This window comes from Branchiostoma floridae, chromosome 12, assembly GCF_000003815.2.
Source record: "Branchiostoma floridae strain S238N-H82 chromosome 12, Bfl_VNyyK, whole genome shotgun sequence".
Lineage (NCBI taxonomy): Eukaryota > Metazoa > Chordata > Leptocardii > Amphioxiformes > Branchiostomatidae > Branchiostoma > Branchiostoma floridae.
In genome coordinates this window covers 20,965,890-20,987,188 of record NC_049990.1, presented here as the reverse complement: position 1 = coordinate 20,987,188, position 21,299 = coordinate 20,965,890, and the positions used below count along the sequence as shown (strand labels likewise).

The 21,299-nt window shown below is 42.9% G+C and overlaps 3 protein-coding genes across 5 annotated transcripts; 1 reads left to right on the top strand and 2 right to left on the bottom strand.

The window, feature by feature from the left end:
- Window positions 1-3,123: 3,123 nt before the first annotated feature.
- On the top strand, window positions 3,124-7,546 carry LOC118428198. Its single transcript, XM_035838203.1, has 5 exons — window positions 3,124-3,414; window positions 3,931-4,091; window positions 4,657-5,134; window positions 5,379-5,883; window positions 6,319-7,546. Exons 1-5 carry the CDS (start codon window positions 3,330-3,332, stop codon window positions 6,680-6,682), a joined length of 1,593 nt encoding a protein of 530 aa, XP_035694096.1. The 5' UTR covers window positions 3,124-3,329; the 3' UTR covers window positions 6,683-7,546.
- A 13-nt stretch (window positions 7,547-7,559) lies between these two features.
- LOC118428200 lies at window positions 7,560-10,744 on the bottom strand. 2 transcript variants are annotated; one of them, XM_035838205.1, is made up of 5 exons: window positions 10,452-10,744; window positions 9,684-9,869; window positions 9,051-9,200; window positions 8,336-8,413; window positions 7,560-7,853 (listed from the first exon to the last, which is right to left on the bottom strand). In XM_035838205.1, exons 1-5 carry the CDS (start codon window positions 10,465-10,467, stop codon window positions 7,741-7,743), a joined length of 543 nt encoding a protein of 180 aa, XP_035694098.1. In that variant the 5' UTR covers window positions 10,468-10,744; the 3' UTR covers window positions 7,560-7,740. The 2 variants fall into 2 exon arrangements, with proteins under 2 accessions (XP_035694098.1, XP_035694097.1); XM_035838204.1 differs by having other exon boundaries at window positions 9,684-9,853; window positions 10,452-10,735.
- Window positions 10,745-10,870: 126 nt separating this feature from the next.
- LOC118427870 lies at window positions 10,871-20,599 on the bottom strand. Of its 2 annotated transcripts, none has more exons than XM_035837831.1 (13): window positions 20,475-20,599; window positions 19,005-19,106; window positions 18,495-18,614; window positions 17,619-17,720; window positions 16,929-17,090; window positions 16,269-16,535; window positions 15,822-15,889; window positions 15,461-15,574; window positions 14,793-14,970; window positions 14,252-14,351; window positions 13,798-13,904; window positions 12,807-12,938; window positions 10,871-12,318 (listed from the first exon to the last, which is right to left on the bottom strand). In XM_035837831.1, the coding sequence occupies exons 1-13, from the start codon at window positions 20,502-20,504 to the stop codon at window positions 12,196-12,198; spliced, it is 1,605 nt and encodes a 534-aa protein (XP_035693724.1). In that variant the 5' UTR covers window positions 20,505-20,599; the 3' UTR covers window positions 10,871-12,195. The 2 variants fall into 2 exon arrangements, with proteins under 2 accessions (XP_035693724.1, XP_035693725.1); XM_035837832.1 differs by lacking the exon at window positions 20,475-20,599 and adding an exon at window positions 20,101-20,229.
- Between the last annotated feature and the right edge of the window lie 700 nt (window positions 20,600-21,299).

Below are 21,299 nucleotides of genomic sequence, written 5' to 3'. Positions count from 1 at the left end.
AGCCCGAGGATTTGGGGACGGGTCCCCATGTTAGTGGAGAAGGGTGCCTCGGTGGTTTCCTCTTGGGGGGGTTTGGCCATTCGGGGGGCCAAGATGCCCAACGAGCACGCCTTCAGGGGCTGGAAGGTGTAGACCCGATTTCACCGCCTCAGGCAGCCAGACGGCCCCGGAATCCGGATCTTTCGCGCTAGGTCGATGCGGGCGGGTGACGGGCGTGTCTTGGTGCTAAGCGCCGGCGGTACTTCCTTGGTATAAAAGAAATAGGTGTAAAAAGCCCTGGCGCAATGCATTCCAATGGGACCCAGGGCTTTTTAAGGGCCCTTAAGAGCGGCGACGAGATGTGCGCCCGCCATTGGTCCCCAGCCATGCCCCTGGCCAAGGCGCTGAGGACAGGCACCATAGTCTGGGGGAAAGATGTCTCTTTCTGGCCATATGCTGCGATTATACCTTCCGCGGTCCTGAAGGCCATGATGACGTCATCAAGCTGGACAGGTGTAGACCCGATTTCACCGCCTCAGGCAGCCAGACGGCCCCGGAATCCGGATCTTTCGCGCTAGGTCGATGCGGGCGGGTGACGGGCGTGTCTTGGTGCTAAGCGCCGGCGGTACTTCCTTGGTATAAAAGAAATAGGTGTAAAAAGCCCTGGCGCAATGCATTCCAATGGGACCCAGGGCTTTTTAAGGGCCCTTAAGAGCGGCGACGAGATGTGCGCCCGCCATTGGTCCCCAGCCATGCCCCTGGCCAAGGCGCTGAGGACAGGCACCATAGTCTGGGGGAAAGATGTCTCTTTCTGGCCATATGCTGCGATTATACCTTCCGCGGTCCTGAAGGCCATGATGACGTCATCAAGCTGGACAGGTGTAGACCCGATTTCACCGCCTCAGGCAGCCAGACGGCCCCGGAATCCGGATCTTTCGCGCTAGGTCGATGCGGGCGGGTGACGGGCGTGTCTTGGTGCTAAGCGCCGGCGGTACTTCCTTGGTATAAAAGAAATAGGTGTAAAAAGCCCTGGCGCAATGCATTCCAATGGGACCCAGGGCTTTTTAAGGGCCCTTAAGAGCGGCGACGAGATGTGCGCCCGCCATTGGTCCCCAGCCATGCCCCTGGCCAAGGCGCTGAGGACAGGCACCATAGTCTGGGGGAAAGATGTCTCTTTCTGGCCATATGCTGCGATTATACCTTCCGCGGTCCTGAAGGCCATGATGACGTCATCAAGCTGGACAGGTGTAGACCCGATTTCACCGCCTCAGGCAGCCAGACGGCCCCGGAATCCGGATCTTTCGCGCTAGGTCGATGCGGGCGGGTGACGGGCGTGTCTTGGTGCTAAGCGCCGGCGGTACTTCCTTGGTATAAAAGAAATAGGTGTAAAAAGCCCTGGCGCAATGCATTCCAATGGGACCCAGGGCTTTTTAAGGGCCCTTAAGAGCGGCGACGAGATGTGCGCCCGCCATTGGTCCCCAGCCATGCCCCTGGCCAAGGCGCTGAGGACAGGCACCATAGTCTGGGGGAAAGATGTCTCTTTCTGGCCATATGCTGCGATTATACCTTCCGCGGTCCTGAAGGCCATGATGACGTCATCAAGCTGGACAGGTGTAGACCCGATTTCACCGCCTCAGGCAGCCAGACGGCCCCGGAATCCGGATCTTTCGCGCTAGGTCGATGCGGGCGGGTGACGGGCGTGTCTTGGTGCTAAGCGCCGGCGGTACTTCCTTGGTATAAAAGAAATAGGTGTAAAAAGCCCTGGCGCAATGCATTCCAATGGGACCCAGGGCTTTTTAAGGGCCCTTAAGAGCGGCGACGAGATGTGCGCCCGCCATTGGTCCCCAGCCATGCCCCTGGCCAAGGCGCTGAGGACAGGCACCATAGTCTGGGGGAAAGATGTCTCTTTCTGGCCATATGCTGCGATTATACCTTCCGCGGTCCTGAAGGCCATGATGACGTCATCAAGCTGGACAGGTGTAGACCCGATTTCACCGCCTCAGGCAGCCAGACGGCCCCGGAATCCGGATCTTTCGCGCTAGGTCGATGCGGGCGGGTGACGGGCGTGTCTTGGTGCTAAGCGCCGGCGGTACTTCCTTGGTATAAAAGAAATAGGTGTAAAAAGCCCTGGCGCAATGCATTCCAATGGGACCCAGGGCTTTTTAAGGGCCCTTAAGAGCGGCGACGAGATGTGCGCCCGCCATTGGTCCTCAGCCATGCCCCTGGCCAAGGCGCTGAGGACAGGCACCATAGTCTGGGGGAAAGATGTCTCTTTCTGGCCATATGCTGCGATTATACCTTCCGCGGTCCTGAAGGCCATGATGACGTCATCAAGCTGGACAGGTGTAGACCCGATTTCACCGCCTCAGGCAGCCAGACGGCCCCGGAATCCGGATCTTTCGCGCTAGGTCGATGCGGGCGGGTGACGGGCGTGTCTTGGTGCTAAGCGCCGGCGGTACCTCCTTGGTATAAAAGAAATAGGTGTAAAAAGCCCTGGCGCAATGCATTCCAATGGGACCCAGGGCTTTTTAAGGGCCCTTAAGAGCGGCGACGAGATGTGCGCCCGCCATTGGTCCCCAGCCATGCCCCTGGCCAAGGCGCTAAGGACAGGCACCATAGTCTGGGGGAAAGATGTCTCTTTCTGGCCATATGCTGCGATTATACCTTCCGCGGTCCTGAAGGCCATGATGACGTCATCAAGCTGGACAGGTGTAGACCCGATTTCACCGCCTCAGGCAGCCAGACGGCCCCGGAATCCGGATCTTTCGCGCTAGGTCGATGCGGGCGGGTGACGGGCGTGTCTTGGTGCTAAGCGCCGGCGGTACTTCCTTGGTATAAAAGAAATAGGTGTAAAAAACCCTGGCGCAATGCATTCCAATGGAACCAGGGTTTTTTAAGGGCCCTTAAGAGCGACGAAGAGATGTGCGACCGCCATTGGTCCCCAGCCATGCCCCTCAACTTTATTGTCAAGTAATGCTTTCCTAGTTGTGTTTTCATACACAGCTTCGATGGTCTGGATTAGACCCTCATCCACACCGAACTCTCTCGTGTTATAGTGTTCCAGAACACCGGAAGTACGTAAACTGACCGGAAATAACCTCACAATCGGTTGTTCCAGGTAACAACTGGTTTGTTGTTGTTGTTTATCAGTGACAATCCGTCAGCGACAGAAGCAAGACGTTTTGTTTCTTTTCCCCTGTGTTTCTCGAGACAACTTGTGCGATATTTTGGTCAGGAGTTGCCAGCGAAGAGTTGGGTTTTCCGTGAGAAGCCCTGGTATTTCAGTTTATTTGCCAAGACGTGAGAGTCTTGAAGTTACGTTTGTGTATCGAAGTGACGAGAGTGGAAATATGCAAACCGCTAGAGCGGCGCTAGGCGTCGCCTTGCGGGTCTGTCCCAGAACTGCAGTGTCCACCTACACTAGACCAGCCGCAGGTAAGAAAGACTAGATGTCCTTTGTTTTCCAACTTTAGACATTTCTCCTGGGAGGAGTTTTGTACTACTCTCCAAGCAGATGTTCGACGGCGACTTACACAGTTGGAACGTCTTGTTACGTGTCTTTATCGAGATACACCAAAGGACCAATGAGAGAAATGTCCCCTATGTTCTCTAATTTCCGTATATATATGTATATCATATATCATGGAACATTTTCTATGTGTTATGCAATTAGATAAATCATATATACTTTCATTCTTCCGGTCCCTATATCTACAACTGTTTTAAGAAGCGAAAACAAGTTGAACCTATAACGTTACATATGATATATAGTAGATATTATTCTCCGTAGATGTAGTAATACTGAATATGAATGTGTATTTGTAATGCTGAATATGTGGACCCTAACGATGTGGACACTGAAAAGGGAATAACTGGGACCAATGTCACTCGACGTTTCGTCTTTCCTTTTTATTCCTCTCTGACAATTTTTCTCATCACTTTACGACCCAGGTATGGTGCTTGTGCACACTTCACCACCGCGCCCTAGCGGTTCCCAACAGAACTGCCTCCGTCCGGACATGCCGTACAAGACCGGCCATGCGGACTGGAGCGGTCTGGACCTGGGGCTCTTCATCGGGGCGGGCGTCCTTGTCACTGCCGGGCTGTATGAGGTGAGGTTTTCTGTACTTTTCAACTCTCAAATTAAAAACTAACTGATGAAGACTGTTCTAGAACGGCGTCCTGTGTAGCTTTTTGTGACCTACAAAAGGTCATCAATGATTGTATTATACATGGTGATTTTTCTATTTATTAATCTTGTAAGGATGATTGATCACATGTAAAAAAAGGCTTACTTGACAAAATATTCAAAGTTTCCTTCTTCATGAAATCTTATTGGTCAGGAAGGTTGAACTTAACACAAGTAGTGTGGCATTGTTTACAGATTCTTCTGTGTTCCTTTACATATTTTTCTTGAACGTAGACATACTATAAATTTGATAAAGAATTATCTGTTTTCGTTTGTTTTTAAATGTGCGGCATTTGATCATTGTGCAGCTGCTTTGTACGATTTATAAAAGGGTCGTCTCTTTCCGTACTAGTAATTCTTCATATTATCAAAAGTCAAATTTTGTTTTTGAGTCGAGATTATCATCTTTAGGTCTCATACACTGTAATAGCTATACTGCACATCTTTCGTTCACTATCAAACACCTTGGTTTGTTTGTTATTCATCAGCACAAAAGATCTCTGGCCACGCACACACCGTCCGAAGTACCACCTTTCGAAGGTGCAGGTGTTCAGTACGTCCCGTCAGTAAACAGTCAGTACACGGGCCTGAACCTGGTATCGCTGGCGCCGCAGACCCCGGCCGGGGTGCTGTGCAGGAGCGCCGCCTTTCCTCTCGGAAAGAACGACAGGAAAGTAGCCGGGAGCGAGGCTAGTGGAGGTGACAAGAAAGACCAGCAAGTCTTCGCCCAGTTTGGTAGGCCTGCTGAAACAAACGAGGAGACTACCTCCACCGAGGAGGCCAACAAGTGCCCACGGGATGTCTCGGACGAGACGCCGACGGCTGTCGGTCCCGTGAAGATGCGCGACAAGGCGCTGTCCGCTGTGGAAGACGTCCGTACAGCTTCCACAGAGAGTAAGACGTCTGGAGACGAAGCAGATGGAAGAGACATCAAGGAAGTGTTCAACGATGCTGTGAACAAGAGAGGTGAGCGACCGAATTCTTCCATCTCTGTAGTACTACGTATACGCCATATATGTCCACCTGTGGAATTGCCTTGAAGGGGGTGGGCTAGCAACCCTCCCTGTAAAAAAACAAACAAAAAAAACTGAACACCTGTCTGTGTGATGGGATCTAAAACTTGAAGTAGTCCTTGCTGTTTCTTGTTTCTTATTGGACTGGCCAGTTTTGAAGTTGGTATGTTTACAACTTGGTTTGTCTTTTTGTCTAGGCACACCACAGTGCTTGCCTGACACAAAGACAAGGGCAGACCACAACGAAGCAGACGTGTCGTCTGAAAATGACGTCACCGCGTCTGATGATGACCAGGGGCCGACGATAGAGCTGATGACGTCCAACTCTGACATCAGCGACCAGAAGTCACCTTCCGCGTGTCCTCTTGGAGGGGGCCAAGTCTCCGAGGGGAACGTCGGGAAGGACCACGACTTCTGTGGGGATGACGTCACCTCTGACATCAGCACTGACGTCATGAACACCTGCAGCCTGCCAAATCCCGCTGACGGAGAAAACGCGGGAAATGACGTCATCAGCAGCTCGGGAGAAACAAGTCCTCGACGCGCTGACTTCACAGAGGCAGAAGTCATCACAGTCACGGCATGTCCCGTTCGGCACGAGCTTAGCGCTGCTACACGAGAGGTGATCGGATCCACGCCACACGTCACAGACAAGACGGACACTGAGATCAGCTCGGAACAGTTCCTGTCCGAGGGACATTTGTGAGTCTATGTATATATCGTTAGTATGTAACATTTGAGACAAGACTTGTATTTCATCTTGTTTCTGAACTTATTTTGAAATTTCACATTTTTGGTTTATTATAATTTCTAAACAATGACAGAAAGAGTGATCCAAAGACTGGTAAGATATCCTAAAGTACTTACCTTATTGGACAAAGTCTGTTAACAACAAATTATTGCGACAACTTTGTAAAATATTCCTATAACGGCCATACTGCTCATCCCTAGTTTCCTCCCATTTGCGCACTTTTTTGATATTCAAGAAAAAGGCCGTTTCATGTGACATATTCGCACCCACATGTGAGAAACAGGAGTCGATTGACGTCTGTCAGCAATCAGTTAACGAATGTCTTTCGCAAACAGACGTGGCCCAGTGAGTTACCCTCTTAACCACCAGCCTTTGTAACTTTCCAGTGACTCCGAGAGCGGCCACCTGTCCCAGCACGTACCCGTGAGTCCCCGGCTGCAGAGGAAACTGAGATGTGCCGTGTTCTACGCTGATTGGCGGGAAGACAGCCAGTTCTGTCACCGAGATGACGTCACGACCGACCAGAAGGTTCGCTTCTCCTGGTTCGGGCAGGAGCATGACGACGACCTTGATGACGTCACTGAGGTGAAGGTCTACTGCGCGGTTCTTGAGGGTGTGTGGAGAGAAGAGTGCGGGTTGGTGGAGAATCACGTGACCAACACGACAGGTGGTGATGACGACATGGAGTCATACTACCCTGGACACGGGCGCAGGAACGGCATCCAGTCTGGGAACGAGAACTGGGTCTAAAGGGACTTAGCGAAATTATAATCTAACTAATCATTTGTATCTTGTCTTGTTTTTTAGGTAAAGATTTTAAAAAACAAACGTTAAAAGTAAGTACTCCGATCTGTAAGACAAACTATACAAAGCACATGTACAAATCAGTAAGGCAACCACTATGACACTTAAATGTGAGCAATGACAGCGAGTCTTACATTTCACATTGGCTTTTCAAACCACACCTTCCTTTTTAAGTCGTTATACATAACGTTACGTCATTGAGAGTTATTGTCCTCTTACAAAAATGCCAAATGTCGTGCAGAAAGGGCTGACTTCTAGTGAAAAAAATTCCTGTTGTCCGCTTGTCGAAGATTTGTATATACATTACCAACTCCAAACTCTTGTATAGACTTTGAAGATAGATTGATGATGATTATGAAAACAAACACGTTTTTGCCGCCCGTCAAAGCGCCACCTACATTTTGGGTCTAGGTAAAAACATCACTTCTTCTACGTAGTGAGTAGGATAAGAACATACAAGTACATCATCTGTTTTCCATCAACAACAGTTTATCTGCTTATATGGAGTAAGGGACTGTCTGACAATCCTCGCCGTCAATTAAGAAGCATTATGATCTTTCACCTAACATCTGCTTGGAGATTTGGAATGTTGTCTTGTTTCAGAATTAGAAGATAATTTTCTTTCTTTCTGGAAGGCTACCACGTCCAAAGGCAAATTTGAATCCTGTTTTTAGGACCAGCAATGATAGGACATCTATGTAGACTGTTGTCTTAGCTTTGTCTTGCATTGTACCCATAACAAGTGTTATGCAATAACGTTTGACCTGACTGTAACTTGTCATACATATTAGGATTTACACAAATAAAAAATCGTGCAACAGAATTTTTTGTCTGTTCATTATCAATTTATTCAATATTCCATCCAGCATGTTCTAGGGTGTGTTACTTAGTAACAATATGCTAAAACCTTCGAACATATGCAATAATGTGGCAATATTACTGGAGAAAATAACACAAATAGCGAGAAGTCGGCTCCATCGGTTACGGCAGTTTGTGATATCTCATCATGGGATCCAAGGTTTTGTGTTACGGTATACTTTCTTTGTTGTCCTCAAGGGAGACACCGGACAACTTCTGGTCTTCCTCGGAGCTTGACCATGAGCACTGACTTCGAAATCTAGAAAGACAGGGAAAATGGAAAACTTTCGACTTTGTGTATAAGCTTTATCAAACTACACGTAGCAAACATAAACGGCAGAGTGATCCGTTCTATTCTCCCATTTTCTCGATACCAATCTCACCGAACGATTACATTAGTGATCACTGCTTGTCTAATACTGAAACAAGCTGTGTTTGCATAAGCTGTACGTGTATTTATGCTCGAGGCATTTCTAGTGAAACAGTAACTTTGGCTCTGTTAACGTTATGTCAAACTTGCACAAGACCTGTCTCTGAGATCTAGAGTATTTGCTAAGTCATCTTGCGTCACATTCCCAAACCGGGGTCCGACCGGGCAGCTTTCGGGAACGAAAAGTATGATATAAAAGACTACAAATTTAAAAGACGTAAAGAGAAAAGTCGTAGGTATTATCTGTGTACATTTCGTTTCCACAAACAGCCCAGCAGGACAACGGTTTAGAAATGAGACGGTAGCCTAACCTGGTTCATCATCATCATCATGGTTGGTATGGTCCTGTTCTGATATGGCTCTGGACTTTTCTGCACGCTTCCGAATTTCTGAAAAAAAATGGGGGAATACTATCATGTCTACTGAGCGTTACCTACGTTTTCAGTCTTCTTTTGCATCGTTTGTGAGTGGAGATTTTTCACAAAGTAACCAACACAATTGCCCAACAGGCCCTGAACTTTGCCCTGATTGGTTCCAACACCTACAAAACTCGAAAAGGAAGGCACTGTAAGAACCTGTTAGGCTTACTGAGGGCTGACCTCCACGATAGAGGACTTTGACCATTGCGGTCAGAAAGAAAACTGAGGAAGCTTAGGAAGCTAGCGATGAACAAGACGCAGTGGAGAGAGATGAAGAAAGACTGAATGCTGATGCAGAGTGTCCAGACCACTGCATCGGCAGAACACAGTGGACTACCAATACTAATCAAACCAAACGATCGTAATACTGTAGTTGGCGCAGCAATGTGCAAAAACAGCCAATTCGTGACTACGATATATTTCGGGTATGGATCATCCATGCTCTTTAGATATGAATTCGAACGTTTAAGGTAGTTCCTCTGTTAACGGTAGTAACTTGTTAGGTAAGACAGTCCTCAGTACATGTGTTGAACATCTCTTAACTTTCGAGAACTTAAGAAGAGCGAAAATCGTCTCCAAAAACTCCTGAAAGTTTTGCATGACTTACGTTCCAGGTGGAAGGACCTGGACAACTTCCACAGACGGTTGATCTCCCTCAAGATGGAGGTCCAGTTGGCCGGCTTGAGGACGTGCTTAGGGACATGTTTGGTGGGGTAGTGAAAGTTATCGTAGATCGGTCTTTTTGGAGGAGCAGTATCTGGGTAGACATGTTACATGGAAGACGTTAGAGGGAAAATCTGTGCTAGATCGTCAGCAAAACGTCCAAGTATAACGTTTAACTTTTCACATTCATAATCCATACAAACTCCATGGGTTTGGCACTTTTTGCTCTCATAAACTGTTTTATAAGATAATGTGTATTCTATGATTAAAAAAGGTAATTCATAATGTGCCGTTCTTGTTGTTTATTTTGTATTGATGAATTTCATCGAAGTATTGAAACGTTGTAGCGTTAAAACTAATGTACTTTTCACATATGTCATTTATTATTTCCTATGGCGATATATAAACACGATTCTTTTTTGTTGTGGGTTTCATCATTTTGTAACAAGAGCAAGTAATAGATTACCAAGGTTCTGGAACAAGATCGCGTTGGGATAGTTTTTCGTATATTTCTGTCTTTCGTTTTCCGGAAACATCCCGGCCGGGCCCCGGTTTGGAAATGTAACGTTAAGCTTACCAGGGTTCTGCAATAAGAGCTCATCTGGATAGTTTGCCCGCTTGTACCGAGGGATGACGAAGCCTGGCCCAATGTTGTGCATGATTGGGGCGGCATTTTTCTTGGGGAGCTTTCGAAACTCAGGTCGAGGCCGACCACGCCTGGAACGATGTCTGTTTTCCGGGTTCTTACTACAGGGAAATACACCTTTAACAGAACGCTAGGCCGGCTAGCTAACTATATATGTTGTCAACCGTACTACTAAAAAATGTAGAAATAATGTGCGTGATTTAAGATGTCATAAATGGTAGTAATGTCTTGACAAGTTGTTCTAGAACAATCTCTAGTCCAAGTTTCCCACTATTATAAAACGAACAACGATAATCATTAGAAATAAACAGAAAACCATCATGAGAGAAAGACTTTGCACATCTTAGAATTGGCAATTTTCTCTCGACCCGACAACCAAAGGCAAATAGCGAATCCCGAAGTTTTGTATCCAAGTTTGTGCTTGGTCCAACCCACTCCAAGGAAAGTTTCGGCTCCGACTAGCTGTTGTTTGCCGTGTTTTTAGGCGATTTTATCGGGCTTTCTTTCTGGTGCTGTTTTCTTTATGTCTTTCTGTTTTGTAGGAAGACATAAAGGGAGAGATACATATAGAAAACAGCACAAAAAGCGCCATAAAAACGCCTAGAACCACGTCAAAAAAACAGACGAAGCTGAACCTCTGCTTGGAGCGTAGGTCGAACCAAAATTTGTTATCTCTAACTTTTCCGGACAACTCCTTACTTCTGATCCGCAACATAAAAGTCGACTTTTCCACCACTTGGTGAATACAAGACAGGTTTTTTCCAGTCTATCTCTTCGCGATCCATGATATTTCCGGAGGATGATCACTTAACCAGCCCCTGACGCAAGTTCTTGTTACACCTGGCGCTTATGCACCTTTACATACATGTACGTCGTACCGCACCTCACTATGACGTCACATATGACGTAATAGAGCTCACGTATTGTGAGCTCTTCAACATAATAATGTAAACAAACTGGACATGAAATGCTGTTCGAAAGAATGTTGTAACCAGCCACTATGACGTCATATGACGTAATAGAACCCACGTATTGTGCGCCTTTAACATAATATAAACAAGAGACGTCGAAATGCTGTTCGAAAGAATGTTTCAACCAGTCATTATGACGCATCAATATCAAAATTCAATGTATTTATTTGTTTTATAAATACAGCAGTTACAGTATTCCTCTCTTTACATTACATTCCTATATCATCATATGATATTTCACTTGTTTATGATATACTACATGTATGGATGAAATATTTATATTGTTTTTACAATTAAATCTTTGGTAATTCTACAAAGGGATGTTTGTTCAATGATATATATCATGTATTGTAATTAGAAGAAAATAGAGCATTTGCATTATATCATCATATTTCCAAGTTTTAACAAAATAACTTGTATCTGCATTTCCACGTATAACATCAATTCACTGAAGTTATTTCCACTATGGCAAATATATTACAGTTTTACATGTACGAATGTACATTATATAATTTCCTTTTACATACTTCCATTGCCACATATATTGTTATCTATTTCTTTATCAATTTTTTAGTCCCTATTAGACTATATGCTATGCAAAGATACAAGCATAAGTATTTTGTAGAATAGGAGATTTTCTCAGTTCAAAAACCAATTGCGTTGATTGTTGAAGATTCATTTGTTCTTCTCAAATATATATATATAATTCATATGTTTCTTATATCACATATCATCTTACCGACTCTTTTATGGCTCAGACCTTAACTTAAGAATAACCTCTCTTCAAAATTATGATCACTCAAATAATCCATTGGAATTGACATTGGATAGGAAAATAAATTAAGTTTTCACTTGTAATCACTAAAAACAATAACTAATATTACAAAACAGGACAAATGTGCAAATATACCTTAAAAAATCAAAATAATGCTACACTGTTTCTAGCGTTAATCTTAACAACCGAAAACAATTCTATTGTTAACTTTAACCATACGAAAATGATGATGGTAACAAAACTCAAAACTACTCAACACAAAAGTTTGCTCCAACATGAAGTGTAACCATAACCTGTGACCCCGCAGGAAGTACAGCCATAACATTTTGACCTGCAGGAAGTGTAACAATAACCTATGACCCCACAGGAACTACAGCCATAACATTTTTTCCTACAGGAAGTGCAACCATGACCTGTGAACCCACAGGAAGTATTATTGTGAGCTCTCAATTACTCATGACCTCACAAGAAATCCAGCTCATAGAAACCATCTAGCTGTGCTTAGTCATATGACAGGACTTGTACCAGTAAGTACATTGCATGATTATGACCTATGACCCAACAGGAAGCCCTTCCATGACCCTTGACCCTACAGGCAGATGATAGACATGACACTTGTTTGAAGCAGCAGCAAAAGGGTAAAGGTCACCAGAACCAGAATGAACTACGACCCAACCGGAAGCCATGACCGTTGGCCTTACAAGAAGATGCTTGACCCTCCAATGACACTAGTCTGAAGCAGCAACAAGAGGGTAAAGGTCACGAGTACCAGGATACCAAACAGGTAGGATGGCTTGATGGGGATATGGAACAGTTTGGCCTGCAAAACAAAAGACAAAGGTACTAGTATATTGACTGCAAGTTCTAAGATCGATTTCAGCTAACTTTATACAGTTTGTCAAGTATCATAGTTGACATAGTCATGATACGAGCACTGAAATTATGTTGTCACATGCAGATTGTTTACTACAGTAAAAGCCGCTTAACTGCACGGCCTATTTGCCAGCGAATTTGGTGCAATTATCCGGCTGGTGCAATTATGCGAAGTTATCTAGCTGGACCGCACTGGTTTGGGATTTGGGGATTCCGTGCAGTTAACAGAAGTGTGCGTTAATCCGATGTGCAATTAACTGGCTTCCACTGTATATTCATCCTGGAAATAAAATAAAATATGGCACATAAATTTTTCCATACATCAAATAGTTTCCAGAAACATCAGGAGTGGATATGGCTTGTGTTTTGTACTTCTTTGTCCTTTTTACGACAATTCTGCACTATGCTCTTTGATAAAACACAGATTGAACAGACCTTGAAGTTAAGGTTGAGTAGGAAGAGTAAGAAGGAGTCCCTCTCCAGCTGAGAGGAGTTCTGGTACCCGAACACTCGCATGTCCAGTCCGATCCTCTTCAGACTCATGATGGTGGAGTTCAGTCTCGCAGCCTGGGGACATCAAAAAGAAACTTTCAGTTGACAGGTTTAAGCTTTGTTCCAACACAAGGAAAACACTCACCATGAGTCTACATTCAAACAAGAAATTTTCACTGCAAAATCACTTCTGTCATCTTGAGGGGCAATGACAATTTGAAATGTACAGATATTTTCAGTATTTTATTTCAATTGTTGTTTTTTCTAAACTGTATGTGGCAAGCCTTGTAAACCGGAATGAGCAGTGACCTACTGATTAATATAATAATCAAAGGACTGTGATGATGAATATTTCTATTCTGTCTATTGTCTGTTAAACCATTTTAAATGTCAGTGGAATTTACATGTATTTATGATAATATCATGTTGCCTATTATATAATAATGCTTTCAACATTGTACATATTTTTTAATTCTGAGGCATTTTTATTTGTATCTTGTTATTCCATGGCTAGAAAAAATGCATACACTTTGACCTGTTTCACCCTTAAACCATACAAAAGGTCCATCAAACGTCACGTGACAGAGAAACTCCAAGATGAGATCCCCGGGTTGACAAAGAGACAGAGGTCGTCTCGAAAGCTTCCCCAAGCTAATTGAACTTTAGTTGTGTGTATGTTGTTCAAATCTTTGTCAAAAGTATACAAAAGGTATTCAACCAACTGGATAGTGTATACGGTCAGATATTTTAGGTAGCATCCACTTAGTCCACTATCTTTTAGCAGTAACTGAAATGTCTGACCATAAACAAAATCTACCTAGCAGCTTCAGTATCTTTTATATTGCATATCTCATCACTTGAATGTCCATCCAATATATTGGTACTTTATCCTCAATTACCATACAGAAGTGCCCCCTAGCAGTTTATAACATACCTGCACCAGTGGCACAATGAGGATAACCAGCCACAGTATGGGGAAGGTCCCCCTGTAGACCCAGATCAGCACACTGTGGAACTCGTTCAGAAACAGGATCACAAGACCTACAAAACATTTACATGCTATAGATGAATCCAAGATGTATAATATTATGGTTCAGTTGCTAGTACTAAGCTCAAATCTTATGGGAGCCAACATTAGAAAAAAAGGTACCCTAAGGAAAGACACAGGACTCCAGACTTAAAATTGGATGATGTTCTTGATAATGATAATACATATACTGACGATATAGGCGAGTGGCATAAAAGACTTCTGTAGCCTACTCTTAGGTTAGAGCACTCAAGCAACACATCTAAATGTATTGTATTGTAGTGTAATGTAATGTATTGTACAAACAATGCTGCAGTATGGCAGAAATTGTCTACTGAAAATGGGTATACTACTTTCTTACCAATAATTGATAATTCAGCAAAGTTGACTGCACACAGAGACGTCATCTTGGCAATTTGTCCATTGAGTTGGGAGATGGACTTCCCAGCATCTAAGATATCCTTTAAGTACCAGAGAAAAGAAGAACATGATATTAAGAGTCTCAGAGTGGAACTTGTTGGCATACAGTAGGGTAGTCAGTAGATAGCTTGAAACAATGCTTTAACAGACAGATGTGCAAAGGCTAGATGTGACAGATTGTTCAGTGTAATACAACCAGCTACTGCCACATCACGTACTGTCCTACAAAGCTCACATGCTAGCTATCATCGATACAGAAACAGAAAAGGCCTGTATTGTAAAATCAAGTAATCTGGTCCTACATTCAAGACTTGGCTAGATCACAGATTTTGATTACTTTATCGACACAATAAGAATACATGTATTTTACATGGTAACCTACATTTCTGCATATGCTGATCATGAATAACACATTTTATGGTGGTGAATGTTGGGTCTAACGATTCTTAGTAACTAGGCAATATCTTATAAATTGAACTTACATGCATGGCTAGCTTCAGGTCGGTTGATTTCTCCTGCAGTCGTCTAAAGATACCCTTCATGTAGTAGATGATCATCTCACACTGGGTGGTGTAGTTAACCACTACAGCATAGTTCACTGCATTAGTCACCAAGGCCCCCAACATCTGCAGACAAATCAGCATGATGTGCCAGCCTTTCCTATAAGAATAATGAACATAAGAAAAAAAAAAACTGTTACAATAGCATATGGGCAAATTCTTTGATTTTCACAGTTGGAGACGAAAGAAGGTTTCATGCTTGAAAAACTCTGTAATGCAGCGGTAATGCATTTGAAATGCAATTTTGTAAGTGTCATGAAAAACCACGAAAATAAAACCATAGCAAAAGGTACAAGATTTACAGTACTTCACTCAATCAAGACCCAATAGGTCTCAAGAAATTTCAGCATAACATTCCAGCATCTCCTAAGGTAAATACCATTGAAGACATACAAAAAAACTGAAGCCTATATCCTTTCCTAAAGTAGTAGGGCACACAAACAATTCGGCATTGGAGAAAGAATTGTACTTCAAAGTGTTCATTACACAGAATTCTAATTGACTTTTATCAGATCAGTTTGACGAACAAGGTTGTTGGGCATGAATAAACTGGATTTAGAACTAAAACAAGGGAAATTTAGTGTTTTCACCATTGTACAGCAGTTCCCAGGAAAGTCATCTTATCCACACCAAAGGCTGCTACAAACACTCCCTGTACAGCAAGGGACAACACTACCCACAAGGCACCTGCTATCAGGTATATCCTGAAACAACAACAAAATGGGAAAGAAAGCATCAAACAGTGCATTATCTTACATTAGTCTACTTTACTATTCTATTTTGCTGGATGCCAGGAAGAATTGTGAATACTGGTATTTTACGAGTTACAGAGATTTCTAGATCTTCCTAAGTGATAAAACCAAACCAAATCACTCTGTGATATCATTAAAAGGAAAACAGATGTATGAAAGCAAGACAATGTTTTTTTTACACAATATTTCTTGAACTCACCTTGACATTTGGATCATTTTAGCTCTGGACACATTTCTAGACTGAGCTACAGATGCTTTTAAGAAGACCTGGTATTGACACAAAAGAGAAATCAGTGTCCACAATGTCATAATGTTAACTTCTCTGCAACACATTGACAAGAAATAGAATAACACTCATAGAATATCAAGCAACACATAATTCTTCTTAAGAAAACTGGCCCATACATTAATCTCATCATCGGTCAAGAAATGTTTTTACAACTTTTTACCTTTGCCCAACAAACCAAAGATCACATATGAAACTGCAACAATCCCTTGTAATACTGGCGTTTATTCATTAGTTACCAGTATTGGGATTGATGTATATAAAAAGGGGGGATTAGAAAAACATTCAAGTGACAATAAGTGCTTGAACTACTGGTTGAACTATTTCCTAAGATCTTTGCTATTCATCCAACTGTAGTACCTTTTCCATTAGTGCATACAGCTGTTCATTGTCCTGTATGCGGAAGTAGAAGAACCCTAGCAGGTAGGCCATGAAGTGCAGGATGTCCGGTACGACGTATGTGGTGAAGACGTGGGAACACTGCGCGGGCTGGGCGTAGGCGTCGATCGTCGTGGCGTTGGTGGATGTAGGAATGGTTTGAGCTGTGAACATGTTGGTCTCATTGATGGACCATGGTGTTACGCTTGATGTCTGTGGGACCTGTGTGGCTGGGGTTTCTGTAGGAGCCTGGAATGCAGTGCACACCACAATGCATGTAAAAGTGCCCACAATGTTTGGCCCCAACTGGGCATTCATGTTGTACTGAGGTTAACAAAAATGGCCCCTGCAGCTCCAAAAAGCTGCAAGGGGGACCCAGACCTAGGGATGCCACTAGGTCATTTGTGGTCACAGTCTTGTACTGTGACCTCTCTGACAGTAATTTTGCCCCTCAGGATACCTTAAAATGCACCATTTTAACTTAAAATTCTTGAAAACTCTGCACAATGGAAAGTGGATGCTCCTGGACCCCCCCTACTATAGAAGTGCACTTACCACAACTCACCATTGAAGAAACTTGGACCCCCTGTAGTTAAATCCTTAGCTAAAAGCCTGATCTAATACATTATGTTGCACAGGTACCTTAACATCAGTGTGAATGTTGAGCCTCCCCTGACACACCAGGACCTGGAAGATGTAGGAGAAGATGAGGAGGAACAGGATGAAGATGGTGTACAGTACGTTCAGCACCTTCCAGCCAAGGTTGTTGGAGATGGACTCACGACCGAGCGCTCGCCATCCAATCTGAAACCAAGGACAGAAAACTGGGTTTCATAGCAGCCAAATAATGAAGTCAGTGCATTATACATTGTAATATGGATAGAGTAGAAGATGAAAAGCATTTTGTATTAGAATGTAGATTATACAACAAAGAGAGAGCTTAACTTCATAGATGGATAGAACTTAATGTTTCCCTACTTCATATACCTACTAGCAAGTAGCAGAGACAAATTCATATTCCAGACAAATTTAGACAAAACTTTATAATTGTAAATTGTAAAACATATAATTGCATACATTTTTGGTGTCACAAAGAAGCTAGAAGTCAAATGCACATAGTAGAATACAATTATGTTAGTTGACATTGTATATAGTCTGCAAAAATATTCAAACAGTTTTATCAAAATCCTCGTGGCCCTCAGAGACAGTTACAACTTACAACATGATGACTTTGAACCAATGCACTTTTCTTAGGTGCTTTCTTGCATTTGAAATTTCTACTTTTATATTTGAGATATTTGCTGCAGTATATTCTGCATGAAAACAACTCACCAAAGCCAGTAGTCTCCCATATGGCTGTAGAACCTGTTTCTTACACTTCCTGAGGGCTGCTGAAGTACTGTAGTTAAACTCTGCGTCGTTAGCATCAGTGATCTGTAAAACAAACAAAAAGGTAACTTTCAAAATGTATCTGACTAATGTTTAAAATAAAAAGGTCCTTCCCGCATCAGATGGTGCACAGTGTGGCACCCATCTCTGTTTCAGTAGCCTTGGGCCACACAACGTTTGTGCAATCACTACACCAGGGGGCTAGTTCACTGGTAGTGGTGTGTGTGTTCCACTTCCACACTCTTTCCCATATGCTGAGTACTTATCAGAGAAAGCAGCATGAATCAAGTCTTTGGTATGAATTGGCTGAAGAATGACCTCTCGACCTACCATATGCAAGGCTCTACCCACTCTATCCACTCGTGTGCCATTTTCTAAAATGTTTTAGATATATCTTTTACTAAACTATCAAATACATTTGATGTGCATAGTTAGAAAGGTTTAACTTTACACTGTGCTTGAAAAACCCACTTGCACACCAGCAAATGCAAATACATTTTGCTTGGCGCAACTTAATCTTAAACCTAGGTAGTGCAGTGCGCAACCTGAAATTTTGCAGTTGGAACACCGCTTTTGCTCACCAGCGTGCATAAGCTTTTGTTTTGATTTCTTGATAAGATAAAACATAAGTAGTTACATGAAGGTGGAACATATGATAATGGATAAGTAGCTGATTTGAAGAAAGTAATAACTTTGAAGTGGGGCAACCTGAAATATTGATGGTGCAACCTGGCTTTTGACTCAGGTTGTCGCCTCAGCAACATGGCCGAAAAAGTATTTTGAGCACTTCTTTACATTTAAAACTGTAACATTGCATACCTCTACTTTGACTGCACTGCTCATAGAGGATGTATAGTCCCTAATGATGGTGATGTCAGGATCATCCACACTGCTGCTCAGCTCACTGGCTATCATCATCTCTCGGAACGGACGGTCATCCTGGAACGATGTGTCACAAGAAATGGTTTGAAGTCTGTAACTGTTTTAAGTGTTTTTAAGGTAATGTCAAGACAAATGTTTCTCTCTTTTTGAACCATTTGAGTTTAACATATCAACTAATTTGTGAGGTCATGTGGTGTAACTGCAGCATGATTGAGCCAGACCCCAAGAGGTCCCAGGAAAGGAAATATTACCAACATTCTGTTATCATAACATTCTATGAGACAAAAACTATCCATTGGAAGTTTCTCCTCCAAATTCTGATGCTTTCATAATTGTAAACTTTAAGTTTTAACATCTACAACATATGATATATCATGGCTATCTATTGGTCAAAGTTTCTTTACTACATGCAAAGTTGCATGATACACAAATGGAGACATTACTGACTTGAGACTCGGTGCTGAGATCAGCACCCATGTTGGTGTACTCCACTGCCATGTTGTGGGAACTGTTGATACTGGGCTGGTTCTCACATGGTGAAGACATGGTCTGAAAAATACAGGAAACATATTGATAATGGGACTGACAGAAGGAATTATAAGTATAAACTAAGGACCCTTAATCTTAAAAGTTGACAATGCCTAGCGTTGTACCCAAACCAATTGATCTATAACATGCTAGTTAACCAGTAACAGTTTATAGTGAAATTAAGCGAAGTTTTGTGACTAGTTTGTGTAACGCTAGTTCACCTTTATCCGTTGGGTAACCTATATCCGTTGCTTATGAAAAAAGGATAATTGGGGATATCACGTTGACACGTTGGTTTAAAATTTCATTATTTTCCATACATTGCAGTTTAAAACTACCACCCGTCGACTTGATGTGCCTTTAGAAATACACTGTTTTGACAAACAACGGATATAGGTTACCCCGCAGATAAAGGTGAACTAGCATTAACACAGACTGTGCACTGTCTGGGGTTGTAACTAGGAGGCCAGTCTTGATAGGTGTGCTGATACAAGCAAGATTTAATCAAGCTACTTTGTGACCAGGAAGTATTAAAAAACATTGAAGACAAAAACAAGAACACATTAGATTTAACTTAGAAGTACATTATCAGATGTTGCAAGAGTACGACAAATTATGTTTGAGCTCTTTTATAAAATACAACGAGTGCAATTACCTACTCATAAATTCATAATTTCAACAATTAGCACTCCTCCCAAGTACGACAAAGACCCTCCCCCTCATTTGCTTGAACTTGAAGAGATGGTCACGCCTATAATTTGTGCAATTCGTGCTGATTTTTACGTGTTACAACAAGTACTAGTACCTGTATATGATAAAAACGACATTTCTGTATCTGACAAAACAGGAGCCCACAGTCATAATCTCATTTTGAACTGTGCATTTGAATGATTGCACAAATTCAGACCGGTCCTGTCTAGTTTATTTGCTCCCCGTATATCGTCTAGGTGACGAACGTCAGAAAAGTTTAAACGGCATTGCAGTCAACAGACAGACACATGACATTCATATTTACCTCTTGCTGTCAAAATTAGAGGCTGTCTCTGCTAAATTCTGAGGAAAAGTTACGTTCAAAAGTCGGCCTGGTGGAAAATATCGTCCGATCCCGCCATGTTGGTTTCCCGGTATGCCTTGCGCAGCATTATTAAAAGTTCACAAGTTTGGTGTCCTCAGTGTGACCTCACAAGGTTAATTAAACTTTAAATAACATACCGGGATTTGAGTCAAGTATATGCACGTTTCTTTCTCATGAAATGACTACAAATTTCTATATATACGTATAGAAAGAATTCCTATCATTTGAAACTTGAAGATTGTCTGAAAGGGCAATTTTTTCATAGGCTATTTCAAACACCAAAGATTTTTGTCAGGGTGCAATTTCTCACTTACCATTTCCATCCCTGACTGAAAATCCCTCATAGCCGCCTCTCAACATTTCGATTGTAAGTGTCCGTGCTTGTGAGAGGGTTTTGAACGGATTCCCTGTGCTGATGATGAAACGGTGAACTATGGCCGGTGTGACAGCGATCTCGCCCCCCCGTGATCTCGCCCCCCCGGGGGCGAAATCACTAGCGATCTCGCCCCCCCGGTGCGAAATCGCTAGCGATCTCGCCCTCCCCGGCTAGTGATCTCGCCCCCCTACCTCGCCCCCCTTTAGCGATTTCGCCCCCCCCCCAAAAAAAACGGGTTTACATGACATTTTAGAAGTTGATTGGTATAAATCACAAAATGCAGTTTCAGAATGATATAAGTACACGAGTTTGATACATAACTCCATTCATAGTATCAATAGTAACGCAATTACATGGTAATAAGATAGTTGAACTTGTTTCAGACAAGGAGGGTTGGGTCCCTTGTATTCCCATTATTGCATATACCTGAGTCTTGACATAAGATGTATTTAATTGTATTCACCTGTCCTCAAACAAGCTATATATCTCCAATATGAAGTCTCTACCATGAAGTGACCACAAAAGAACTATGTAATGTCTTTATTAATTATGCAAATATTAGGTATTAATTAGAATAACGCACATTTTGGTATATGCACCTGGCCAAGGGATATCTTCACCTCCAACATGACTGTTTTTTCTAGTATTTAGGAACTGATGCATTTACCCGTGTTTCTTAAGACTGGTACTTTACCAGTGTTTGTGTAGCATTTAGCAACAGCTATATCAACTTGCGCGTAGATAGTGTTTATAATGAGAAACT

What these genes read in the sequence shown, in the direction of transcription:
- LOC118427870 (XM_035837831.1), bottom strand. Translation starts at nt 20,504, where the DNA reads ATGAGGGATTTTCAGTCAGGGATGGAAATG. An exon ending in TTCAGTCAGGGATGGAAATG is followed by an intron (nt 19,107 to 20,474) that starts GTAAGTGAGAAA and finishes TGTATTTTTCAG; the next exon opens with ACCATGTCTTCACCATGTGA. An exon ending in TGTATGCACTAATGGAAAAG is followed by an intron (nt 15,890 to 16,268) that starts GTACTACAGTTG and finishes TGTCAATACCAG; the next exon opens with GTCTTCTTAAAAGCATCTGT.
- LOC118428198 (XM_035838203.1), top strand. Translation starts at nt 3,330, where the DNA reads ATGCAAACCGCTAGAGCGGCGCTAGGCGTCGCCTTGCGGGTCTGTCCC. An exon ending in TCACTGCCGGGCTGTATGAG is followed by an intron (nt 4,092 to 4,656) that starts GTGAGGTTTTCT and finishes GTTATTCATCAG; the next exon opens with CACAAAAGATCTCTGGCCAC. An exon ending in CGATGCTGTGAACAAGAGAG is followed by an intron (nt 5,135 to 5,378) that starts GTGAGCGACCGA and finishes CTTTTTGTCTAG; the next exon opens with GCACACCACAGTGCTTGCCT.
- LOC118428200 (XM_035838204.1), bottom strand. Translation starts at nt 10,537, where the DNA reads ATGGATCGCGAAGAGATAGACTGGAAAAAACCTGTCTTGTATTCACCA. An exon ending in GCTCTTATTGCAGAACCCTG is followed by an intron (nt 9,201 to 9,683) that starts GTAAGCTTAACG and finishes ATGTCTACCCAG; the next exon opens with ATACTGCTCCTCCAAAAAGA. An exon ending in TGATGATGATGATGAACCAG is followed by an intron (nt 7,854 to 8,335) that starts GTTAGGCTACCG and finishes CTGTCTTTCTAG; the next exon opens with ATTTCGAAGTCAGTGCTCAT.